This window comes from Corvus kubaryi, unplaced genomic scaffold (assembly GCF_017639235.1).
Source record: "Corvus kubaryi isolate FWS band 111438036 unplaced genomic scaffold, C.kubaryi_AGA036_p1.0 37334, whole genome shotgun sequence".
NCBI lineage: Eukaryota > Metazoa > Chordata > Aves > Passeriformes > Corvidae > Corvus > Corvus kubaryi.
This window is the reverse complement of record NW_024581108.1, coordinates 5,147,593-5,174,016: the sequence shown is the minus strand read 5'-3', so window position 1 is coordinate 5,174,016 and position 26,424 is coordinate 5,147,593. Positions and strand designations below refer to the sequence as shown.

The window sequence follows — 26,424 nt, the reverse complement described above, 5'->3', positions numbered from 1 at the left end:
TTCTAAATTAAAAATCTAGCATAGCTTTAGCACATAGAGATGCTCTTCCCATGGATGATTTCATACCACCTTCTCCCTGTACCTGTTTCCTGATGCGCTGAGCAATGGGGAGCCTTTCTCTGAATATACTTTGCCACATTATGCCCAGCTTGCAGTCATTTCACTGGACTTCCAGTTTATTTTTGCACGGTCATTTGATGTTTAGAGTATTTTGGCAATTCTTCTCAATCATGCATTGTCTCCCTTTTGTACTTTAGGTTTAAAGACTGACACCAAAGTATGTAACTAGTTGTATTGAGTTTGGGGTTTTTTGCTTTTGCAGGCAAAACTGGAGGATTTTCTCTTTTGTTAGTAATTATATGTAGGCAGTGATTCTCTCTTAGCTGTTTAACCTAAGTCTGCTTGTTCCAAGTCTGTATGTAGTATTATGAGTTTCAGAAAGAGCTGTTGATCTGGAATTGAGCAGCAGGGGACAGTTACTGTTTGCTGTGTGTCCGACAGGGTTCTCAGAAGCTGCTCAGCCAGGTCCTGGCCAGGGGAGTGGGCCTCGTACCCAGCATTAGTGTTAAGTGAACAGGCTGGGCCGTGCCCTGGCCATCATTGCCCCCCTAGGCTCCTGCACACTGAATGTGTCCAACAATTCTTCCTTTCCCCTTCCCTAGTAGGGAAGCTGTGGATGCCCCATCCCTTCAAGGTCAAGTTGGATGGGGCTCAGAGCAGCCTGGTCTAGTGGAAGGTGTCCCTGGCCATGGCAAGGGGCGTTGGAACTAGATGGTCTTCAAGGTCCCCTTCCAACCCAAGTCATTCTATGATTTCTTTGCTTCTCCACTGCTGTGGAGGCAGAAGTGGCCAGCACCAGCTGTGCCGCGACCTCATTCCCAACGACAAGGGACCGAAGGGACCAGTCTCCAACTTCGCTAAATCGGTGGCTCAATCTACTGAACTCCGTGTAACGGTGCCAGCAGCTGTCCCCCTTCGGGCCACAGAGACCCCTCACTCTCCCTGGCGGTGATGTCCCGCCTGCCGGGCCCGCGGGCTGCCGTGAGGCGAGGGCGGGCAGTGCCACGGCAAACGGCCGGGGTGTCAGCGGGAGGAGCCGCGGGGAGGGGCCGCGCCAAGGCTCCGGAGCACCCCCGCCTTTCCCCGCCGCTCCCCGCGGGTCGGTGACGCGGCCCCGGAAGGCGCCGCCGTCACTTCCCCGGCCGCCATCTTGTCGGGGCTGAGGCAGCGCCCGCCGGCCCCGCTCCGTGTGCGCGGCCCGCCTGCCCCGAGCGCCGACCCGCCATGGCCAACAACAGCCCCGCGGTGGCGAACTGCCAGGGGCAGCAGGCGGTCCAGCATCCGCCCGGCGCCGTCCCGCCCGTGCAGCAGCCGCTGCAGAGCGGGGGCCCCAAGCCGGCGGCCTCGGGCAAGCAGGGCAACGTGCTGCCGCTGTGGGGCAACGAAAAGACCATGAACCTAAACCCCATGATCCTTACCAACATCCTCTCGTCGCCCTACTTCAAGGTGCAGCTCTACGAGCTCAAGACCTACCACGAAGTGGTGGACGAGATCTATTTCAAGGTGAGCCCGCGGGCCGCGCTGGCGCCGGGCCCGGTTTGGTTGCGGCCCGCGCCTTTTCGCCCCTTATCTTGCGGTGAGGTATGGGAGTAAATATCGGTTGTGTTGCTTAGCTGGGGGTATCCAAGGCTCTGCCTTCTCTGCCTCACCAAAGAGGCGTGTTCCGCCGTCGGATTTGGAATTGCGGAGCTGTAAATAGGTTTGAAGAGGGCAGCGTGAGCCGGGGCGGTGGGGGCGAAATGGCCGTCTAAGGGCTGCGCCTTCAGCCGGAGAGAGCGGGGAGGGCGCAGATCTGCTGGCGCTGCCAGAGAGACCAGCCCTTCTCGCAGCACGGAGCTGCCAGCACGCCGTGTAACCACACAGAAGGGATGGTGGTGACCGTAGGTGTCTGCGTGTGGCTTTCATTCGCAGTTCCAGGTTAGGATTCCCTCCTCCATAACTCAGCTTACAACTTAACGAGTTCCTTTTAATGCTTCTCTTGGCGTTAGGTAGGATGTGATGGGGAGATGAATGGTCTGTACCAGGGCACCTATGTCTCGGTTCTTGTTTTGTTAGCAGGATTGAATCAGTTTTGCACCGAGGCTTCCATCAAGCCACTCTCCCAGGTAGAGGTATGCATAATTAATGCTAATCGACGCAGCCACTTTCTTTGTTCTGATAACGAGACCAAAATTTAGAGAATGCAAGCTTAGATAATTCAGTTAGTCACCTGTGCTTTGGTCGCTATTGGCATATTTTTTCAGGTGAATTCATTTTGCTCGATAATGTTACTGTGTCAGCTGGTGGGTTTCAGTATATTTGAAATAAATTTTTAAAAAAGCAAAGGTAGCCTTTTTGTCTCATTTATCCAAGCCAAATCAAGTTACTTAAGGCGCTATAATTGTGGAAAATAACTCCACCACAGTGTGTTGAGATTTTTGGCAGTTTGAATTTACTTATGCTACTGTTTTTCCACTTAATGATAGCGTTTCTCTGCCTGTGCTCTGTCATTTGGAGCTGTTTCTTTATATCTCCTAATACTTACTGTAGCATATATTGTCGACAGCATTTTTCCAGTGAGAGACTTACGACTATCTGAATGGAAAGTGGCAGAGTTTACTTATGCAACTGATTTTTAGAGCTGAAAAAATTATAAAAGAAACATATTTTCAGAAAATTCGAGATCTTACTCTATTTTTAAAGTGAACCCCTTCAGATGCACTAAAAACTATTTTATGTGATTTGTCATCTTTGTACTGATGGAGCTCAGCAGCAGTAGGTCAAATAGTTCATTTGCATGTCTTACTGTTTCATTCCCAAAGTGGTTTTGTCTTGAATTTGGGAAGAATTTTGACATGGCATTAAAAATCTGCATATTGATCTGATTTGTTTCCTGAACTTGACAGTTACTGACTCAAAACTGCATGCTAAATAAAGAGAAAACTCAGTCCCTTACTCACTCATGAGTAATGGCTGTGAGGGAGAAGATAACCTGATGGTTAAGCTGCTTCATTGATATTAGGAAGATTTGAATTCTCTTCATGTTTTAAGATTGCTGAATAATTGCTGTGGGGTTTTTTGTTAGCTGTTTGGTTTTTTTTTTAATGAGTGTGATACCCATCATAGCAGCTGTATTTTCAAGTGTATTTGTCTGTCTTTGAGAAACAAGTGGCTCTTCTAGAAAATTTTAGAGTGCTGGGGGCTGGATTATCAGGAAAGGTGATTGTAAGTCACACAGGCAGCTAGTGATAAGGACCATCTTTGAAGATGTGGACTGTGTCCAGATATTTGAATTAATTCACTTGTAATTCTGGGCTCCTGTTTCAGTTCTGTGTCTGCAAAGTGCAGGACTTCCTCTTTCTTTATCCCTGACCCTAACACCATGTGCATGTCTTCAGCTTCATTTCGTCTGTGTATTTCCAACAAGTTAAGCATGCACAGCAGTCTTTGTGGGATCAAAACTTTAAATATGCCTTTTTAAAATGAATATTGTTTTCAGCGTTTTGTTATTTGCTTGTATTAATTGATACCTGTCAAAACCAGCATGTTCAGATTGACTGTAACTAGTTTTAAAAGTCGAAGACTAGAATTTTGTGGTAGTGTTATACTCGATTTTTTGACTAAAAAATACTTTTCCTTTCCTTTGAGAGGCAATACTATATAACCAGAAGGTTATGCAATATTATTTATTTAGTATTTGTCAACTTCTCATGGTAATAGTACAGGAAGTCATAGTGGATTTTGAATTCTACAGTATTGGCATCTCTCATATTTCCTGTTTGGCAAAGACAGCAACTATAAAAAACGCAAACAAAGTTCAGTAACTTCTGCTTTTAGTGTATATCTGATGTCATGTGATTGTGTACATAATTGGTTTTATTTAATGTATTGTTAAAGAATCTTAATTTGTGAAGTGCTGTATAATGTGAACTCTTATTCCCAATCCAGTGTAGCACCACTGTATCCTTTTTTGTCTTTTACATACATTTTAAGTTGATTTGTTTAGGAAATATACTTGTTTATTGAGCCAGATATTGCTTCTCTGAATTTCAGAATTTCAAACGTATGATAGGCAGTTAGGTGGTTCTGAGCTTGTTTATGACTCGTTATTGTCAAGTTTTAGGAATGGTGTTGATTAACTGTGTTTGTGCACTCATCCCTAAATGTATCTCACAAGATTTGACTTGGGCAAATTTTACTTGTTTGTACTTAGGAATCATTTTATCTAAGAATGACTTTTAGACTGCAGTCTAAAAGAAAAAAACATTGACTTTATGTTAAAATACTACCCTTGATAAACATTTTTCTTTTGTCCTAATAGCAAGTGATAAAGAAGAGAAATATCTAGCTAAGTTCACTTCAGAAATGAGACTTAGGAATATGAGTGTATATTTTGACTTCTGTAGCTGTCATCAGCAGTTATCACTAAACTTGTAAGGAGGTGGTTTAAATAAAGGCAGTTGTTTAATCACCCAAGGAAATAGTAATGATGGGGTTTAGTCATAAAGCATTTGAAAGTATGTGGAATATAGAATAAGCATGGATGTTTCCTTTGGGGTTACGGGATTTGTTTTAAATCTCATTCAAGATTTTGGCTGTAATTTCTTAATGTGGTAATTTAAAAAGCCAAGTGCTTTGCTTTAATGACAAAGCAGACTTGATCTTGAATTTGCTAGAAGACAGTCTTTTAAGATTGGTTTAGGATATCCACTGTTAAATCAGGCTTTTATAGGCACCTAAACGTTATGGAGATTGTAATTGTACTTTTCTTTCTTTCCTTCTGTCCCCCACCTCACCCTTTCAGGTTACCCATGTTGAACCATGGGAAAAGGGCAGCAGAAAAACAGCAGGCCAGACAGGGATGTGTGGAGGGGTAAGTAGAAGTACGTGCCTTCTTAAATTTTTCTGTCTGGTAAATAACTTTCCCAAGCATAGATAAAATATGCTTGTATGTTGGCTCAGCCTCTAGATGTAAAATATTATTACAAAGAGTAGATATATTCTTCTTGCTTCCAAAGTTGTGGATGTAAGTAGTGTTACTTTTTTCACATAGCTTTGTTTGTCGGTTTAGATTTTATCCTGTGTTAGTTCTTACATTCTTTTGTAGGTTCGGGATAATGTCTTTATGACTTTCTACATCCTCACCTAACTTTCTGCTTTTGAAAGGTGCGTGGTGTTGGAACTGGAGGAATTGTGTCTACTGCCTTTTGTCTACTCTACAAATTATTTACACTGAAGCTCACTCGTAAGCAAGTGATGGGCCTTATCACTCATACAGACTCCCCATATATTAGGGCTCTTGGATTTATGTATATTAGGTAAGTATCAATATCATCAACTAAAGACTGATCTGATATGCAGAAAACTGTATTAAAATTTTACATTGTTTTTGTGCTTAAAGGTACACACAGCCACCTACAGATCTATGGGACTGGTTTGAATCCTTTCTTGATGATGAAGAGGTATGTCGGCGAGGGTAATAATTTGTTTTCTTTTGTTTCTTTTCACGTTACTACTTTAGGTTTAAACGTTTCTTGATAGGGTTTTCTGTAGTTTGAATGTTACAATGGTGTGTTCTTGTCTACATTATGTACATTAATTAGTGCAGGAAACAGGTTTGAGCTGGAACCTGGGTTATTTCTCTTAGATTTCAAAGATCTAACAGATTTTTTTCATTGGTTAAGATGTTACTGTGTCAGATTTACAAAGCCATGTGGAACAAGTATACTGAATCAGAGTGCAGACAGCAGGCTGTGTGAATGTGTCTTCTCAGTGTTTTTTAAAATCATAGTTACTTTTAGGTAAGGTGTAGTAAGTCATGAAAGTGCTAAATTTATATTATCTGTTTATTACTGGGATGGGGGAATTGATGCTTACATGAAAGAGTGGGAACTATACGGTAGAAACCAACATTCACGTTGGAAAGTACTGCCAAAAAGCTCTATGGTTAGTCTTCATGTCCTGGGATAACTAACTAAACCCAGGATTTCTTCAGAGGAGAAACAAAAAGCCTGATTACTGCATAAGGTGGCATTATTTCTGGAGCCTTAATGTCTTTGTTAATGGGGCAGATAAGAAGATGTGGGTTGCTAACCAAAGAAGTTCAGTAAAGAGGCTATGTTATTATGCAGTCTGATAGGAGAATACCTTTAGGATCCTAGTCCTGATTCACTGTTTGGAGAAACAGTAGAGAGCTGGTGGGTGAGGTTTTTTGGGCTATGAAGTTGAATACACAGTCTGCTACATACTGCTGCAATTTGTATTTATTGAGCAGGAAGGATCACTTTGCCATCTTCACTGTGACTGTAGGCATCTATTTGAAGAAATTTCAAATGTTGTAGTTGTAAATGATGTCCAAATACTGGTATTAAAAATAGTGTTAATTATACCTGTATCTGACTGCAATGCAGTATATTTATTTTAAACAGCTTCTTTCATGCTAAGTATCAAAAACACTGTGCAAAGGAAGCAGCTGGTAATTTCAGGTAAACCTGTGCTATAGTAGATTTTTAATAAAAATGAAACCAAATTTGACTCTTGCTTGAATCACTGTAATGTCCCCAGGTGGGGTTAACTAATATGAACTCTCCTCTGTAACATTGGACTGTATTTTGTGAGAAGGATTGGGGTGGCTTCATACACAGGGTCCCACAAAGTCAATTCTAGGGACAGTAAAGCAGTCACAAGTACAATGCATTATGCAGGTCCTAACTGGTTCATTATTCTAAGCTCTTTTTTTAGTTCATACATTTCAGTTCTTGCAGATACTGGTTATCAAGATGTGTTTATTTCTTGTTGTTTAAAATCTCCCAATATATTTTTGGAATTAGTGTTTCTTTCCTGGCTGCTATCAGTAGCTTTGCCTTATGTAGAAAAACTGCTTGGGGCTGCTTAAGTTTCTTACCAGTCCTGGTCAAGCTCAATAGGATGAAGCAAATTTTTATATATGGAACTATTTAAACCTACAGGATTTTTTTTTCCCTCCAGTTCTTAAATATGTGGAAGCAGTTCATCTTTTGTCATGCTGCTATGAAAACCTTTCCAGGATACAGAGTTACTTTTCAAAATGCTTCTTATGTTTATTTTGTTTAACTGTACGTACTCTCCAGGTGCTACGTTTAACTCCTCTTTTTCTTCTTTAGATCTCTGCAGCGATTATATTTGGAAAAACTGTATATCTGAACACTTAAATGTGTGTGAGTGCAAGCAGTTTTACGTTCAGATTTTCTCTTCCTGTTTAGATAACAAATCTCACTTTCCTTGTGTGCTTGCACTATAGGTTTGGGACTGACAATAGCTGACTAACATGTCCTGAGCTGTGAGAGGGCATAGCAAGAAGGCCTTCATGCGGTAATGACCCTTTTCAGAGACAATGGTCATCATGGATTATGCGTTTCCAATTATTTGTTCATTTATTTATTTTTTTACATATTTCTAAATTAGAAACCTCACTGCTTCATGGCAGTTGGTTTGCTATTGCTTCCAATTCTGTTAGGATGCCATTTTGTACTAGAGGTTTTTCTGTGATCATTTTTAGATAGGCAATGGTGTAGTTCATAAATGATTTAGGCCACAGGGTTGGGTATGATGGTACACAGTTGTACATCCACAAAATGGAGTATTAAATGTAGTTTCAGAGGACTTCTCAACTTTGTGGCATTTAAATACAATGCAAGATCATACCATATAACCAGACTGTGTAAGGGGATTTTGCGTTAATCTCTTCATCGACAGTCCCTTACCATCCAGATGGCTGCAGGATTAGTATGTGCCTGCATGCATATATATTAAGTCCCATTCCCTATCGTTAACATTCTGCCAAATCCAAAGGGTGCAGAGTTTGAATTTTTCTAAGGAAATGTACTAGAATATGAGACAAGTAAACTTTCATAATCATGAGACTTCAATAGGACAGTAATGTAGCAGCATTTTTTTTTTTTTTAAAATCAGTAAAGAGTATTTTTGACCATCAGGATATTTTTTGCTTGTATTTTGCAGGACCTGGATGTCAAGGCAGGTGGGGGTTGCGTTATGACCATAGGGGAGATGCTTCGTTCCTTCCTCACTAAGCTTGAATGGTTTTCCACGTTGTTTCCAAGAATTCCTGTGCCAGTCCAGAAAGCCATTGACCAGCAAATTAAAAGCAGACCTAGAAAAATCAAGAAAGATGGCAAGGAGGGGATGGAAGAAATAGACCGGCATGCAGAACGTAGACGTTCAAGGTCATACAACCATTATTTTAAAAATGAATGTTAAAAGTTTGATACTGAACTACTTATTACCAGCAACATGTTGTCTTTTCACTGAGATAGGTTTTAAGGCAACAGTTTATGGATGCTAGTGGATTAAAATAATCAGATGATATTTGGTATTCAAGATTAAATACAGGCTGTGTATGTAAAGTATAAATTGGAAAGGAAAGAGGGTCTCTTAACTTTTGAAGGAGGTGTTTCACATAGAATATCTTCTATTTTAAAAGGTCTCCTAGACCAAGATCGATCAGTCCCAGGAGGTCTCCCAGAAGATCGAGAAGCAGAAGTCACCATCGGGAAGGCCATGGATCATCTAGTTTTGATAGAGAACTAGAAAGAGAAAGAGAACGGCAGAGATTAGAACGCGAAGCAAAGGAGAGAGAAAAAGAAAGGCGGAGATCTCGAAGTACTGATCGCTCACTAGAGCGGAGGCGAAGCAGAAGCAGGGACAGATACAGAAGCCGGAGTCGAAGTCGTGACAGGAAAGGAGATAGAAGAGACAGGGATAGGGAGCGAGAGAAAGAAAATGAACGGAGTCGGAAAAAAGAGAGAGATTATGATAAGGAAAGAGGTAGTGAGAGGGAAAGAGATCGCTCTAGAGAAAGGTCAAAAGAAAGGAAAAGTAAGGGTGACACAGAGGAGAGAAGACACAAGGATGACAAAGATGAGAAGAAACACCGTGACGACAAGAGGGATTCCAAGAAAGAGAGAAAGCATAGTAGAAGTCGAAGCCGGGAAAGAAAGCATAGGAGTAGGAGCCGAAGCAGGAACACAGGTAAGCGCAGCAGAAGCAGAAGCAAAGAAAAATCAAGTAAACATAAAAATGAAAATAAGGAGAAGTCAAATAAACGAAGTAGAAGTAGAAGCAGAGGAAGAACAGATAGTGTTGAGAAGTCCAGAAAACGAGATCAGAGTCCCAGCAAAGAAAAATCTAGGAAGCGTAGCAGAAGCAAAGAACGTTCCCACAAACATGATCACAGTGATAGCAAGGACCATTCTGACAAACACGATCGTCGGAGGAGCCAAAGTACAGAACGAGAGAGCCAAGAAAAGCAACAGAAAAACAAAGATGAGACTCTGTGAATTCTTTCAGAAGTGGATCACATTGAATCCTATAAATGTTTGATTAAATCCTGCTTATTTTTTCTTAAAGTTGAGATTGTGCAGTAGTTGATGAGCACTCTTCTCCAACCTCCCTCTAGGCTGCAGATTGTCATTTCCTATTTTGGGTAGGGAAGTGCCTTTGTAAACCCATTCAATGCATTGACGGTTTCAAACCATTTGTTTAGTTTAATTTGTAATGCAGAGATTGTTCTTGCATTTTTATTGTTCAGGTGTTTCTGAAATGTACAGTCTGTACATATGTCCTGAAAATGTTTTAATTCCTTTGGCATGGTTGCCATGTTGGTTAAATTTGTATGAGGCAATAAACTGCCACTAATTATACTTTCCTTTTGTAGACGTGGAATTATGGTTTGTATCCTGAAGTTAGCATGGCTGTGCTTTCCATAATAGTATGGCTTTTAGGGATGGATCTGGAATGTGTATTATAGCTGAGATATTTATGTGTGTACGATGTACATTGAGGGCTGCAGATTTAGAACTAACATTTATGTCCACTGTACCTGCTGTTTTGTCCAAAGCTTTTAAAATGTATTATGTTGATCACCAGTGGTGTTAAATTGAGTGGACTTTCAGATATAGTGGTTTTGATGCAAGGATTTAGATTGTGTTGGGGCTTGTTTAGTAATTCTGTAGAAAGGCTACCTCAAGCGGACACTGTAAAGGTTGACGGATGAGTACCGTAGCCATCTATGCATTTTATTTGTTTGAAAAAAAATCCATGTAAGCTTTTTTTTTTTTTTTTAAAAACACAGTTTATCCATTTGTGGTCCTTTAATGTTTTTAATCAGCAGCTGCACGCTGTCCTTTATGATAATCCTGGGCTAATAAAGGCATTTAAGATGGGAAGAGGGAGGTAGGAAGAAGAAAAATATTACAAAGGATTTAAGTTTCAAGCTTCCAAAGCATTTTTATAAGTGTAAACATTTAAAATAAGAATTAACTGATAGCATCCTTTTTTAATTCATATTTTCTACAAATAGTAAAGATCACAGTTTGTGCTGAACATTTCATCTGGCAGATTTTTTTTTTTAAACAGGTTGTTAGAAGCAAAAACCAAAATGCGTTATAGAAAAAGATCGTATCTTTAAAGTCCAAGTCTATTTGATAGATTATTCTGATGACTTGTATACTAAGTGAGGAGAACCATCTGGAATAAACTCTCAATTAATTCCTTTGTATTGTCAGCTTTTGCCTGCACGTTCATTGCCAGTTAAAGAGTGCTTTAGTTCTTCCATGTTTTATTTTCAGATAAAGTGACGCTTTGTACAAATAAGGGATTTTATGTAATAAGTAACTTACAATGAAGATGTAGGAAACAAAAGAAATGCAGCAGCCCCAAAATAGGAAGAACATGAAGTGGGACTTAATCGTGAAGTGACCTGGAGGTAGAAATAAAATATTTGTGTCTTTTTTGTTTCTGTGTGATGCAGGTCATCTAGGCATATTTCATTTTAAACATCGAAGAGAATCAGTGTTCTGACTTCTAACAATATACTTCATTCCACAGTATTCCAAGAAGCAAACTTTTTTCTTCCTCCCTGCTCTTCCTGTTTTCTGAGCTGTTCCAGTCTTCCCTTTATCACCACGATCCTTATTAATCAAAGTTTTTTGCTACTGAGGTTGTTACAGTATTGTCTGTTTATATTTGTGTTACCTGATTTTAAATCAGCTTGAAACAAAACTTAAGCTTCAACAAATTCATTCACTCGCAGCGTTAAACTGAAATACTGAGCTTTCATTTAATATTGAAGAAAAAAAGAAATACCTTGTCTAGTAGATTACTAGAACTGTCTCTGCATACTGCCAAGGGATTGCATGGATTCTGTCCAAACAGTGAGGACAACTTTTAATTTATCTTGTTTGTGTCTAGAGGGTTTCTTTTGGCCTTGTTTTTAACCTTCAGTATGTTCTTGGGCAGAGAGGCTGCAAAACCAGTGTTTTGTCAGGGAAAACAGATTACTGATTTCCAGTTGTTCCTTCAGGGCTCCTCCTCCTCTTCTGCCACTGTTGGGCAATAGAGTGAAAGAATGGTTTATTTGCAGGAAAAAATATAGGTATTTGAGAGACAATCTTTGACCTGAAAGTGGAGAAGCACTGTCTCGCTACAACAGAGATGGTGAACATATTGATACAGCTTGTGCAAAGACTGGCCTGTGCCAGTATCTCTTTACAAGTGCAGTAATTTGAGGACTGTGCTTTTATTTTCCAATAAGCAGTCCTTTTGACCTTTGGATTTAACATGATTGATATTAGTACTTGAGTTAGTGTAATGGACAGCACAATATTCACTGCCAACCAAGACCCATGAAAATTACTTGAACCAAGACACCCGTCTGACATTATCCTTGGGATTTACTGTCATACAGCTCTTTGGTTTGTATCCAGGGACTCTTAATTCCTTTTTGTCTTTCTGATGCCATTTTATTTTATGTGCCCTTCCTTAAAGGCAGGAGGTACTGTGCAGGGCTGTGAAAGCAGCTCTGATGAGCAGGGGTAAGCTAGTGGAGGTGCTAGTGCTGCCCACTCTGATGTGGTTGCTACAGTGCGGTACAGCTGCGCTGGACATTCATCTTGGGGGCGTTAGAAGAAAATTTCTGCCAATTGTAGTTGGAGGAGCTCTGGTTGCAGTGCTGTTGTCCCACAGTGTGCACTCACTCTTCAGTTCTCAGGGTAAAATGACCATGACTGAAGCACTATGAACCCAAAATTTCCATAGTATGCCGCATGTCCATAATAGCCTAGCTGGGATAGTTACCTTGTGAAGCCTCGTCTGTCTTCGAAATTTCCTGTGGCTCCAACACTAAGTACTGGAATAGTAATATTTATAGCCTCCTACAGTATACAAGCTCTCCTCTTTGGGGGAACCTGAAGAAATTTGATGAATTCTGCTGGCTGTAGTAGATGTTTGAGCCTTTTCCCCCACTCTGAAGTGCGAATGTAGCTTTACGTATGGATGGCCACCAGCTATCAAGCAGGGTAAAACAGCATTTAAATGCCTCTCGATGTTTTGCAATGATGTCATTGTATCTCCTTTTTACTCTTCACCAGCAATAGTTAGATGTGGTAGAACACTTTTTAAATCTCAGTAAATCTGAGTCAAATCTGAAATCAGCTGAAGGGTAGATTTTTCCAGTTCCTTCAGTGGATTGAAAACAACCTAAGTTTTGAGCTATTACTTCTGTGTCAGATACAATTAAAAATAATGTGTATTTTGAATAATACACTTTTTATTTTTGCAAGTGTTCATATTTGTGTAATTTCAACTAATACATCTTTACTATTACACATTGAATTTAATTTTTTTAAGTAAGCATTAATGAAGGCATCTACTGTGAAATAACCTGTACAAGTGATTTCAGAGATACTGCTCTGAAAACATGTGTTTTAGCGTATCGATGTGCTGCCGCCTTTCACGTCTTCAACAGGAATTTTCTTGGTTCTCAAGTCTTCTTTCAAGAGGTTTGTGGGATTGGGTTGCTTGGAGTTTTTTGGTAGGATTTTTGTTTCATTGGTTGAGAATTTTATTGCTTGGGGGTTTTTTGCTTCATATAAATAAATAGGATAGAAACAGCATCTATAAAAACACTACATCTAATTGTCCTATCCTGTGATCTGAAGTCAGCATGACCCATAAAAGTGTATTTACCTCAGTCTGGAGAGAACCTGCAACCAATCCTGACCAAATGTTTTAATCAGCTCAGTGAATGCCAGTGCTGTTTCACATATCAGCAGTGTTAAGTATGAGACAATTTTATTAGACAATGTCAAATGCCTGAGTAACAACGCTTCCGACTTACACACTGCCACAGTAGGTGGTGTGTATCTGGCTCTGTTTCATTGCTTTTCTTTTCCTCCCTGTTTTGCTAATTGTGTACATCTGCTACCCACATTTTTAGAGCTGAATCAATGTGTTTTTTCTTGAAATCGTGACTCCTCTTCAGCTTTTTGCCTTTTTTTTTCCCCCCAACAGACATGTAAATAATACATTCTGATACAGTTACACTTCTTTTCAGTGGCAAAAGTGAGAGGAGCTGATTCAAAAAGTACTACAGCATCGTGATGTTTGTAGTGTGTAATTGAGATGTTAAGGCCTGTATGCCAGGGAGAATTAAGAGAACATACACCAACAGTTTAGAGTGGCTTAAAGTACTTTAGAGTTACTATTAGAGCATGGAATTAGCAGAATTGCTGAGGTCAAAAAAAGTAGTTTGAGGCTTGAATTTGGTTGCAAAAGAAACCAATTACTTTAGATCTCTGAAAACCCAGTTAAACACACGGTAGTGACAGTGTTTGGCAATGATGTCTGCAAAGAAGAAATCTTTAAATAGAACCCTCAAGGAAGAAAGCCATTTAATTTTTTATTCAGTGAGAAATAAAACCAACTTTTATTAACTAATGCAGGGCAGTTTTAAATGTTTCCTAAAGAAAGACTTCTTAGATTGTGACTAAATGCAGATCATTTTCCAAGAAGCAGCATATAATTCTTGAGCCATCTACAAGCAATTTACTGAAGCGTGAGATTCCCGTGAGATTTTGTGCAAGTGATCAGAAGCATTGGCTGAGATACCTAATACCTAGTGTGTTCTCTGAAGAAAGGCAATTTCCAGAATGGATAGTGTCTGTTTTTATAAACTGAAGATAGTGTTAAAAACCCTGTTGTCTTTGGATACCTTTATACACATCAACTTCTGAAGGCTGTGTTAGAATACACGTGTTTGTAGAACCATTGACCTTAAACTTTGCTTTCGAAGTCAACTGAGAAAGTAACCACTGTGGAGTATGAGAGAAGGTCCTGCCTGGATTAGGTCTCACATATGGCTAGGTGTTCAACTTCCCTCCTTCCAGTCCTCAAGCAGCTGTGAATGTTGCAGTTAAGAACAGATGCGTCTTTCCAGCTTCAGGAGAGAAAAGACTGAAAAGAACATTTAGGGAGAATGGTGCTGTGAACAACCTTCACATCCAGCATAGCAGTAGGTGAGCAGCAGCAAAAAGGAGATCAGCCTTAGAGGGGAAAAAATCAGCAGTGCTTTCTTGCCATCTGTCTGAGATAGGAGCAGAAAATAGTCTAGAACACCGGGAGAAGGTAAATGAGTGCTGAAGAATATTTTGATTGGATTTTAAGGGTGTTTCTGGGGAACTATAGCATAGTGAAGTGAAGGCTTAATGAAGGGAAAGAAGGTTGTTACAAATGGAGAAAAGGACAGATCAGTAGTGATAGTAGGAGCAGACGAGATTTCAGAGGTAAATATGATGGATTTTAACAAACCGCTTATGCTTATGATACACAGGTCTGGTGAAGCATAACCCTCCAATCCCAAAGATTTAATCAACAGGAAAAGTTTGATTCATACATTCTAATATGAATTGCCATTCTTATAACTCACCTTCTTATCTGAACCAGAATTTTCATCTAGATGTGTTTTGCATTGCTCTTTCCTCTATAAATCACTGTAAAAGAATTTGGAAATTAAGACTGTTCCATTAATGAAAACCAACTGTCTTGAGAAATTTTTGTTTCAGTGGCTGCTTTTGAAGTTGTTTCTAGCAGTTTACATAGGCAAATATAGCACAAGACTATCCTGTTGAAACCCCAGAAGAAATAAGGTGGAATAGATTGAGGTAAGGCACTCTTTTTTTTTTTTTTTGCTTTTTTTTTTTGCTTTTTGAAAATAGAAAGCAGAAGTGCCACCTAGCTTCATTTGTAATGGGATATGGCGAGGCTGTAAAAGATAAACCTGCCTTTTATTATGTGCTATCAGATGAATAAGTGTTGTGACCATGCATGATAGTATGCAGACCACAATATAGTTTTTTTTAAATTATACATTATAAGATGGGGGGAGGGGGTGAGACAAACCTGCATAACACTACCAGAAGCCTTGACTATCAAATTTATACGCTATATGCATCTTATTTGAAGTTACATTATGCAAAAATATTTTATAAACTTCAGTAATTTTTACTGAATGTACTGCTCTTACCCATTCCAACAGAGCTTCCAGAACAGGTGACTGAAATGACATGAAACAATAGTACAAATGTTAGGTGTCAGGTTGTAAGCTGGAAAACACTATAGTCTGTAGTATGTAGTCCATCTATACAACTATGCAATACCATCAGATAGCAGTAGTTTTATAATGGATTAAATCTGTGCCCTGGGAAAGGAATCCCTAAGTAATTTCCTCCCCTTTAAACAATTTTTACTTTAAAAATGTGCTTCGGAGTGATTAATTGAAAATACTGATTTGTTTCTTTTTTAAAAAAAATCCATAAAACAAAAAGTGCTCATTTATTTGCTTCTACACTCTAACCACTCCTAACCTCCCAAGTGAAAGTTAACTTCTCTATATTCACCAGGATATGGGTGATCCAGTTAAGAGGCACCTGTTTAGGTAAGTGTGCCCAGACCCAAAATGCTGCTGTGAAGTTCCCACCACAGATATTGCAGGACTGCACCCATAAAGTTTACTCTGCAGTCAACGCTAGAGCAGAAAAGCTCTATTCCATGCCACCTTTACCTGCATAACTTTGGATTGCATTTTAGCCGTCTAGCATGCATGGACAAAAAAAAAAAAAAAAAAAAAGCCCGCTCAAAGAAAATTTTACCTGAATATATTTTTTTAGGACAAAATGTGAGCTTTGGCTTCTTGTCAGTCACTGGAGCTACCACCACAGTGTAGACATCCCCACAAGGGATCTCGGTGATATCACAGTGACTCAGACCCGAGCTGGGGGTACAGCTGAAATTGCCCTTTGAGCCACGTAAATCAGCGTTGTAGTTTATTGTTTCATCAGAAGCTTGCCAGAACACCCTGATGCCATTGTTGCTGAGTCTGTAGAGCTTCACCCCGGAAGGGCAGCAAGCACCTAAGAAAGTAAGAAACATTAATAAGCAAATTTTGTGAACTCACAGTGTATTATAAATTTCTAGAGTGCACTTTAAACCAGATTACTGTGATTACCAGCATTTCAATGAGAAATTATCATTTCATGTAAAGCCAAAATAATTATTGAACTAGGGAAAAAAAGTTTTGTTAGAGTCAAATTATAGAGCTGGACTTAATTCAGCTATTGTTTTTACATGTTGGAATATTGTTGCTCTTACCTGGCACAAGGCCTACCTTAGAATGCCCAGAATCCTTTTGAGGTCTGTAAAATTGAATTATGGCATAGCATAATTTAAATTTAAAAACTGTTTCTGGAGCAATATTATTAGAACTTCTTTATAGGGCCAACTGATGGCTGTCATAAGGACAGGTCTTAATTATATGAAAATAATCCAAAGTGCATTTATTTTAAGAGGGAACTGCAGGTTTATTAGCTGTGTGTTGAATTTCAGCTGTGCTATTTTTATGAGAGGAACACCACACAAAGTATGTTGTATATTGAGTGTTTTTCTTCCCAATTGCATTTACAATTTGCTTACTAGAAGAATATCCCTGATAGGTGCAGCCGGATGTCAAACCCGTCTCACTAATGGCTCTCAGAGATACTGTGTAGTTGGTTCCACATGTGATACATCCCAGGAGACAGTAGTTCTGAAGAGTGTGACACTTTGCCTGTCCTTTTGGAGACTCCAGTGTTATTACATATGTCTCTGCACCCATCCCAACAGACCAGCTGATATTGGTTACTGACTGTGTCACTTGAGTAAGTATCAGGTCATTAGGGCAACAAGGAGTTGAAAGAGAACAAAAAATAGAGAAGTGAATTCTGTTTCGTACCTGGAAAATGGAAGGTATTTCGGGGGGTTGCAGGTAGACTAGTACATGATCAAGAGCAAAGGAATGACAAAGTGCATACATTTCAGGCAAACACCAGCGTGCTGAAAAATAGTTGACTCTGCTTGGCAAGCCTCTAATAAACAGAATGTCAGGATAAGATCAGTTTGTCTCTAACTGTGGGTTATAACCCTGGAATGACATGATTGTTCACCAAGATTCTAAAAATCACTATGATTTTTCATCAGAATATCAGAGTACATCTGTAGTTTAATTAAGCAGGGTCCATGTCTACCCCTCAAGTCATATATCTCAGTCCAGCTCTGTCTCTGCTCAAAGTTTCTTCCTCTACAATGTAGAATAACTGCAGCCAAACTGCCTGTTAAAAATAGACCCTAGTGTATCTTAATCTCTGTACTGGGCCTGGGGATTGTCTGGGTAGGTGGTCGAGGACAAAATCCTGTTAGCAAATTAATAGCGGGAATGGTGGATAGGATGGGTTTTAATCTGTTCTTTACACTGCTTATTTGTTGACATGGACATTACCTCATTGCCTCTCCTGGTAATACTAAATATCAAAATGCTGACAAGGAAGTTATGCATTACATTAGTGGCTTATGTTATTACACTTTAGTTAGCTCTGCCAGAAGATAACTGGTTGCACTAAGGCCTCTCAGTCTGAGGCAACTGCCAAGTGATCCTTCCTTGTCACACACACAAAGATACAGACAGGTTTATGAAAAGGACATCCAGCAATACACAGTACAATGTGCACATATTGTAAATTTTAAAAAGCCAGAACCATGGAGTCATAGAACTATTTTAATATTATGCTGCTAAGTATGTTGAACTATATACAATTCCCACATACCTGTCTCTACAGGGACACTGTAGCTTGGTAAGCTCTGTCCTGCTGGTGATCTTGCTACAGCACTAACAGAGAAAGCAGATCCGCAGGGAAGATCCATTAGGGTACAGGAATTCCCGGTGCTTGTGCAATGCCAAAGTCCAGCCTCTCCTCTGGCAGTGACAACATATGTAGCTTCTTCACCGTTAGATTGCCATAGCACACTGATTACAGATAGACCCTCCTTTGAGATATTTTTAATTTCAGGACTGCAGGGAGCTGAAATATTTCATATTAATAGTATTTAAAGAGATTGTTTATGCATACTATATAAGTTACACATGAAAATTAAATTCCAGTTAGAATTGACAAATTACTTTGGAAAAGTATATGATACTTACATGCTTTACTCCTGGTGAGAAATTAGAAATTGTGACGGAACAGACAACCTAAAGATTTTGTGTATAAATTGTAATTCTGATTTTCAAAATACTGGAGCTATCAGAAGCTTTCAATACAAATTCGATATAAATTCCCTTCTTGTAGTGTATTTTTAAAGACTTTCAGTTTTGGAGTTGTTGGGTTTTTGGTTTTTTAAAATTTTTACCAGTAAACTTAGTAAAACAGTTAAACAGTAACTTAGCACTCCAGTAATGTTTCCCATCCACGAATCACTATAATAACTAATAATGAGTTCTTCAGCTCAAGGAAAATGAGTGATTACACTACCTGTTGCCACGTACTGCGGCGCACACGAGGTGTTGCTGCCCCGGGCCTCGCTGACGGAGTACACGGTGATGTTGTAGGGAGTGTTGCACTGCAGAGCCGACAGGGTGCAGGCCGTGGCCGTGTCCTTGCACAGCACCACACCGCTCCCGCCAGCTGCTCTGGTCTCGTACAGGTCAGCGCCTCGCACAGGAGCCCAGGTGACCCGCACGGTGTCGCTTGACACGAACACGGCCCTGAACTCACTGGGGCAACAAGGAGCTGGGAACAGAAAAGGCAGAAAGGGAAACTCGAATGGGCGTGGAAAACTGACGCAAATAACGAGCCTTGCTTCGTTTATCTATGTGCTTCGTGTCTTCTCCAAAGGTGACCAGTACTGTGCAAACAGTCTAATGAATCCCAGCTTTCTGCTCCTTCCAAATCGATAGAGGACATACTAGTGTTTAGGTCAGGCCCAGGAATTATGTATATCCTTGATTTAAAATTTTAAAGCTCTAGAGGTTATATAACCCTAACAATGTTCTTCTCAATTTCCCATTGAACTTACTATTTTTTTTTCATTTTCCAAGCATGAAAACTCCCATGAGGAAGTTTAAGACTTTGGTACACCCTTCCTGAGGTAAAACTTAAAAAAAAAACCCCAGACAGGACTAGAGTTCAAATGTTTTGCCAGGGCTGTGTATTATTCATGTCCTTGCCTGATGATTGTTAATCGTTAAACTGTTTTCAAGTTTGTATGCATGTTGTTGCACTTGACTATGCAAGTTAAGTTTAATTGCAATGTGAACTGTTTCTTTTTCTCTCCCAGCCTTCATGTGTTATGCCTAAAACCTGAATAAAAATAGAAGTTTAAGTCATTATCTTCCCATAAAAATGTCCAAACAGCTCTACCATAAACACAGTTAAAGGATCCAAATGAATTTGCAGGAATACATGGCTACTTACCAGTAGTGTAATTGAATATATCACCTAAAGGGCTCTGCCCTGCCTTGTTATATGCAAAGACGCTAATGAAATAAGTGAAGCCACAGTCCGACTGGAAATGGCATTGAGTATATGATGTGTTGCACTGCATTTCCAAGCCATCATCACTCTTCACAAAAACCACATAATAATGACCAAAACTGACGCTGGACCACGATACCAGCAAGTGTCCAGGTTCATCCTCCTCAATTGATATGTTTACTGGTGCACAAGGAACTGGAAAAAAAAACATTTAAAAAGAAAAATAGTCTCAATATCAAGTCTTTTTTTCTTTCATGAAGTTATACTCCTGGGGAATAAAGGAAAATCAGGGATATACAGAATTATTCCACTAAGCTTGAACAGTTGCTCTGTCTTGATCAAGAAAACAGCAACTTAGCTGCCTTTACAGAGGTTGCTACTTACATTTAGATGACAAGTGGGTATGATTTTTACAGAACAAAATAGATGCTACCATCATGTTTTACAGAAACATCTGCTTAAGGAGCCCTCTAAACAAAACCAGTGACACCAGGCACTACTTCAAAAGGAACTGGCACAGTGTGTGCTCACAAACAGTAGGTCTGGATGATAATTGGAATACTAGCATGAATAGCAGTTGGCATCCTAAAGCCTCTATATGTGAAAACCCTTTATATTTTTGTATAAAACTTACTGGCTGTATCTGAGTTTGCTTAGGTTTCCTTCCTGTTGGCATCCCAAAATGCCACATTAAACTGCAGACTCCATGGCTTTTGTTTAAATAGCATTTACTTTCTTTCTAGTTCAATAAAGTGTAGCTTGCTGCTATTAGAATGAATATACATGATCTAGCTGAAGCAGTGCTGGCTGAGATTACAGCCCACAGCTTAACAGTTGTCTCTTGCATAAGGCTCTCTCGTCCTGTTAGATGCACTGCAGAGTTGCTCACATGATTCATCTCCTAACCCCTATTGTGAAGAGTCAAAATAAGGCACGTTACATCAAATAACTAAGTAAATAATGTTGTGTATTTCAAGTAGCATATAATAAAAAGAAGTAGTTTAGATTTTGATTACATGGGCAGTTCATCTAACAGGTCAGGAAACAACAATCTCTGACATAGAAGTGGTGCTGTAGCTGAACTGAGCAAGCTCTTGTCCTGGCAATGGTTGATGGTTTCTTAATTTAGTCTAGTGGTGTTATTTTGGCTGAATATGCTTCTGTTGACCTTCTTTCTAACTAACAACTTGACTTGGCCCAGAACAATTCTAAGCCCAGAGGCAGTCCTTAATGCTATTTCCTCACAAATTTGTTCCAATCAATTTGTGACAGACCTGACACAGTAGGACAGATCTGTTATTCCTTACATTAGTTTTACACCCAGAAAATTGACTTTAGAACATGTACTTCTGGTAAGAGGAAACTCCAGGCTTACTGGTTTGGCCAACAAGATATATACTATTGCAAGTTTTTGTCACAGAAATATGAAGAATGTTTAGGCTCTTACCCCTGCAGTAAGAAAAGTATATGGCATAATTTATGAACAAAGGTCAAAAGCAGAACTAACTACTTGAGAATCACTTGTGAATTGCAATGGACTCATTTACATTTGAAATTAAAGAAGTATATGTTAAAATGCCACAAGCTACATACAAATCAGTGACACATACTAGTTTTTAAGCTTACTGCATCAGTAGGTTTACTGGATCCAGCATTATTGTATGCTGTGACAGAATCATAATACTCAGAGCTGCACTGGAGGGGATGCACAGTGCAGGAGGCAGAAGATGTGTTACACCTCAGTTTCAGGAGTCCACTGGAGACTGTGACACTGTAAGTTAGAGCTCCTTCTGTTGGCATCCAAGAGACAACGGCTCTTAAAGCACCACTACAGAAAGCTACTTTAACATCCACCGGTGCTTTAGGACCTACGGTATATCAATTTGGAACACATAAGTTTAACTTAGATTAACGGCCTACAGGCATGATCTTTTTCATAACTTGCAAACTAAATGAATTTTTTTCTGGTGCAGACCCTACCCTCATTCATGTTAAAATGACATTTTTAAAAATAAATAGTTCTAGTTGCCCACTGCTGAAACTCCCTGCTTATTTGAATATTTGCTTCTCACAATTAGAAAAACCCTCAAAATCAAAGTTAGTGTAACCCTTATCCAGACCTGTCCTAGGTACAACTTTAGTGACAGTAAATGGTATCTTTGCCTCAGTAATATTCACTAAACATAGCTATGTCATCTGAGCTTTCATAAACTTTGAGATGGGGCAAAAATAATACGATCTGAAAATCTACCCAATGTATCTTTGAAAAAACATAACACAATGACACATACCCATAAATACTTCCTGGTATATTGTTGCTGTGTTGTTTTTGGAATGCTGACTTGGTTTCATAAAAGAAAATTTCTTACTTGTTCTTTGGTTATACGTGAAATCATCTCCAGGCATCCCATTGGCATTCCAGGCATAAGCCTTGATAGTATAGAGAGTTCCTGGATCTAGATTTGTAAATATCAAGGATGTATTGGTGGTGTTCTCCTTCAGCATTCTGCCCAAACCATCTGATCTCATGAGTGACACAGAGAATCCAGCTGCCATATGCACAGCTTTCCAGCTCACTGCAATGGAGTCACAACTCAGAGAATGAACAGACAGAATCGGAGCAGCCAGGACTGTTGAGAAGGAACAAAATTAAGCTTTTGGTTTTTCAGCAGTACAGTTTGAAAGGACCAAATTTGAAATGAATACACAGAAACAACAATCACTAACCCTGAGAGATAAATTCAGTAACAACAAAACCAGAAAAATAAACTAATGCAAGATTGACAGAATAAATTTGGAAAGTGATTTGGTGCATCAGTTATTGTATTGCACATTTTGTGAAATGAACAAAAGTTGTACAGAAAGTGTGAAGGGCTGCATGTGTTGAATGAAAATCACCAAGAAGATACTGCATTTCCTCTCCTCTTAAGTTTCACAGTATCCTACTATTTAATACTTTTGGTTCTTTCTTCATTTCTTCTATTCCTTCAAGTTATGCCATTTGTTAAAGTAAAATACATATATTCATACCAATTCTAGTAAAACTCCCAACTGAACTTTTAACTTACTGTACCATCATAAAGTAAACCATTAATTCAGACTCTTGTCCTAGTCATTAAGTCAGATAGCTGAATTTTAGTCCTCAAAAACTGAAAGAAGAATGTGATCAATACAATTTAAAATACAAGATTATAATAATTCAGGACTGGTACATGCATGAATGCTTTATATTATAACAACATCACAGAATTTGAAATAAGATTTTGAAAGTCCACCTGTTTTTACTTTTTTGGAAGGTGAAGTCTGGCTTTTTCCTCCTGAATTTATAGATCTGATAGTGACTCTGTACAAGGTGGCAGGTTTCAGTCCCGTCACAGTGCCTGGAGAATTTTTTACTATAGTTTCAACGAAGGAATCTTCATCTTGTGGAGTCAGCATATAATTAGTAGCCCCGGGTACCGCTCTCCATTCCACTGTGATACTGCTGCTAAGTTTTGAATAAGCTTGCTCAATAACAGGTATGTCTGGAGCTAAAATGGAAATAATGATAGACATACTGAAGCTAGGAAACTCAGCCCCGTGCAGCACTGTGTGCCTTGAACATTTCACAAAGACAAAATGTAGGACAAATAGTCTACATTTTCTATGGATGATTAAAAATTAAGTTAAATAGACTTTCAGTGAACATTAATGAAATACAGAGAGTCTTGCGATATTCTAGACCAAATTTTGTCTTTCAATAAAAATACTCTAGTACCCTGAAATCACTACTGTAAGATAGCATTATTTAACCTAGGTTACACTGAGAGGTTCTCCTTTAAAGCCAATTAACTATGTTACTAACTAAAGCAATATACAAAGCAATATATACAAAAAAGAAGTGCATGTTTATACAAAGCAGTGTGAAATAGGATGCTGAACCATAGGCATTTCTATATCAAAGCAACACACAATAATCTAGTTTGGAAGGGATTATGGAAACTCACCTAACCCCTTGCTCAGAGCAGATATTCTTAGCTGTACAATAACATGACAAATCAAATATTGTAACTAAATGCTTTGGTGTTATGCTCTGCCATTCAGAAAGAGCTCTTGTGTACTGCAGACACAAAACTAACTACACAGAACTTATTTCTTAACCACGAGTAATTCATGTTCAGAAATCAGGATGTGCATGCTAAATTTAGCATTTATAAAGCAATTCCACATGATGCAAGGCTGCAAAACACTAGAAGAGAAAAAAAAAAAAAGATAAAATGAAGGTACATCCCACCTAAAATTAAGAAAAGGAATGTAGAAGTATTTGGGATGAAGTAGATGCCTTGAGGCAAAGTTGTTCATAGCAAGGTAGCTCATGTGGGATTTGGGAGACCTTAGCAAGTATTACACACAGCTGCTCAGTTAAGTGCTAACATCTATGTGCTATGTATTCTCTATTTGACTGTTAGGCAAGACTTAGACCTGAGTAAGGATTTCCTGCACAGAAATTTTTATGAATCGTTACTAAAGACAATATTTTAAAACAAACTGAAAAAATACATAGTGCAGTATTTTGCTCAAGGATTGTGAAAGACCCATCTGCAAATGTTCCATAGGCACAGTCAGACAGAATATCTGGGACCGTTTTTACAAATGGGGCAAAAGAGGGTGTCTGACTGTGACTGACAAGACTTGCTTGGGACTAAGAGCAGACTTCAATGCTTAGTTGAGTAGCTGTGTGCATAGGAGATTGTGCTTCTTCTGGTGTGGTTTGATTTTGGTCTTTTTGGTTTGTTTGGGTTGGGGTTTTTTGTTTTTGTTTTGTGGAGTGTGGAGGAGTTTTCTTTTGATGTTTCTTTTGTTTGTTTTTTTAATTATTAAAATATACAAGAATTAATTGGGTGCACATATGGGACAGTGTGAATCCCATTTGTAGCACAGCTGTATAATGAATGGCAGAATTAGTTAATCTGAGTGTTCTCCCTGGTTCACACTAGTATCAAGGCACAAATCTGAATATTTGTGCAAGTGTCCAACAGAACTGTGACTCCTAAAAATGAGACTTAAAATTTATAAAGACATCAATGTAACTTTTTAAGCCTGAATCAAACACAAAAACAATTTTTGTTTATAAAGCTGCTAGAATTTACAGAATATTTTATTAAAAATGAAAAGAGTACGTTCTTTTCAGACCCATTCAAAAATAGGCAGGCAAAACCAAAATACCATTTTGAAGATTTATCTGTGTTTGCTGAAAATATCTGAAAAGGAAGGTGTGACAAAATTAGAAACACAATGTGAAATATTTTATTTCGAAAATTAAAAATCTAAGAATGTTAGTAACAACAACATAAAATACTATGTTTATGAGCACATTTTACTGATATGATGTATTTGCTCAGATTCTTTAAGCATGGAAAGAGTATGCAACCAATGAGATTTGGTACAGGTATGCAGATTGTACTGCTTCTGCATTTTCCCTTCTGAACCTGCCTATTGATCCTGTTTGCAGTTGTTAACACACTTTGAAAGGCCCTGGGTGCTAATATATTCTTTTATTTTTATGTAAATAGTGCAAAACTGTAATAGTAACTAAATACCAACGTGGAAGCGGATGTCTGATACTGCTCCACCCTAACTTCTAGTTTACTTTTCCGAAGAATACAGTATCGTCGCTAGAAACAGCTTTCAGCAAGTAAGTTGCACTCACCATTTCCAGGCAGCTGAGAAGCACTCCAATAAACGCTAATGATTTACTTTTTGCACTGCACATCTTGTCAGAGCTTCGTTCCAGTTTCACACGGGGGCGAGCGGAGGCCGATGCCCAGCGCTGCTTCCCAGCGCTGCTCTCACTGTAGGCGCACTCCCCGGGGGAGAGGAGGTCGCGCTGGGCTGGCCGCTCCTCCCTGCTGGACCACAGCCGGACAGCGGCCACCAAACCCTGGTGACACGGGGCCACCACAACACTCGGCTTCTGGCCGCATGGGTGGTGGGGGTTTCTTCCCTTCTGCTATAGAATGGAGATTCTCTATGGTTTATGCAAGACTCATAAAATAACTAAGCCAAATGAAATTTGCTCTTCGGCTCATTGTCTATTGTATTTTTGCCCACTTACAAGGATCTTCTTTTCTGTCGGTCATGATGCCCTCGTTGTACTCCCCTTTGAATGGCACACTGCCATACGGACTGCGAGCAAATTAGTCTTCCTCATACCTGGCTTTGTGGAAAGAGCAATTTTCCTCGCATTCCTTCGTATCTGTTCCAGCTGCTGGTTCCCTTTGAGAACACTTATGTCTTCGAACTGTAACTTCTGACAGACGATTGTAGGCGTCAACAGCCGCTGTCGTTCTGTGACCCGACGGTGTTTTCCTTGGTGGTTTACACGCATGTCAGCGGAAACCCGGGGGCCATTTTCGTGAGGGAGCCCCGCTTTTCCCCCCGAGGGGACCCGGGACCAGGGCAGGTTTCGCGGAGCCACACGGGCCAGGCAGTCTCCAGCTCCCCCCTGCTCCCCACACCTTGCCAGGGGCCGCCGCGGGGGTCGGGAGTGGCTCCCGGCGTCCCGGGCTCACCTGCTGATGGGCAGCAGGAGGCTCCTTTCTCGGGGGGCAAACCCTCGTCACCAGACACTTCCCCAATGGGAACTTAGGGCCCCATGGTGGCAGACGAAGAAAGCCTGGCTCCCGGCGGGCTGGGCCGGGCTCCTGAGGGGCTGAGCCCGGCCGGCAGG

General features: G+C 39.7%; 2 protein-coding genes across 5 annotated transcripts; one reads left to right on the top strand and one right to left on the bottom strand.

Annotated features, from left to right (window-relative positions):
• The first annotated feature begins 1,196 nt into the window (after positions 1–1,196).
• Positions 1,197–9,737, top strand: PRPF38B (pre-mRNA processing factor 38B). The gene is made up of 6 exons (XM_042029983.1): positions 1,197–1,563; positions 4,844–4,912; positions 5,206–5,357; positions 5,441–5,501; positions 8,038–8,261; positions 8,519–9,737. The coding sequence occupies exons 1-6, from the start codon at positions 1,285–1,287 to the stop codon at positions 9,372–9,374; spliced, it is 1,641 nt and encodes a 546-aa protein (XP_041885917.1). The 5' UTR covers positions 1,197–1,284; the 3' UTR covers positions 9,375–9,737.
• Positions 9,738–10,158: 421 nt separating this feature from the next.
• On the bottom strand, positions 10,159–26,413 carry FNDC7 (fibronectin type III domain containing 7). Of its 4 annotated transcripts, XM_042029972.1 has the most exons (12): positions 25,405–26,413; positions 22,991–24,955; positions 22,085–22,345; positions 21,326–21,583; positions 19,656–19,910; positions 18,714–18,971; positions 18,009–18,263; positions 16,843–17,097; positions 16,023–16,283; positions 15,398–15,427; positions 14,801–14,864; positions 10,159–14,328 (listed from the first exon to the last, which is right to left on the bottom strand). In XM_042029972.1, exons 2-11 carry the CDS (start codon positions 23,268–23,270, stop codon positions 14,827–14,829), a joined length of 2,151 nt encoding a protein of 716 aa, XP_041885906.1. In that variant the 5' UTR covers positions 23,271–24,955; positions 25,405–26,413; the 3' UTR covers positions 10,159–14,328; positions 14,801–14,826. The 4 variants fall into 4 exon arrangements, with proteins under 4 accessions (XP_041885906.1, XP_041885905.1, XP_041885907.1 ...); XM_042029971.1 differs by having other exon boundaries at positions 10,159–14,864; XM_042029973.1 differs by lacking the exon at positions 22,991–24,955 and having other exon boundaries at positions 10,159–16,283; positions 25,405–26,409.
• Between the last annotated feature and the right edge of the window lie 11 nt (positions 26,414–26,424).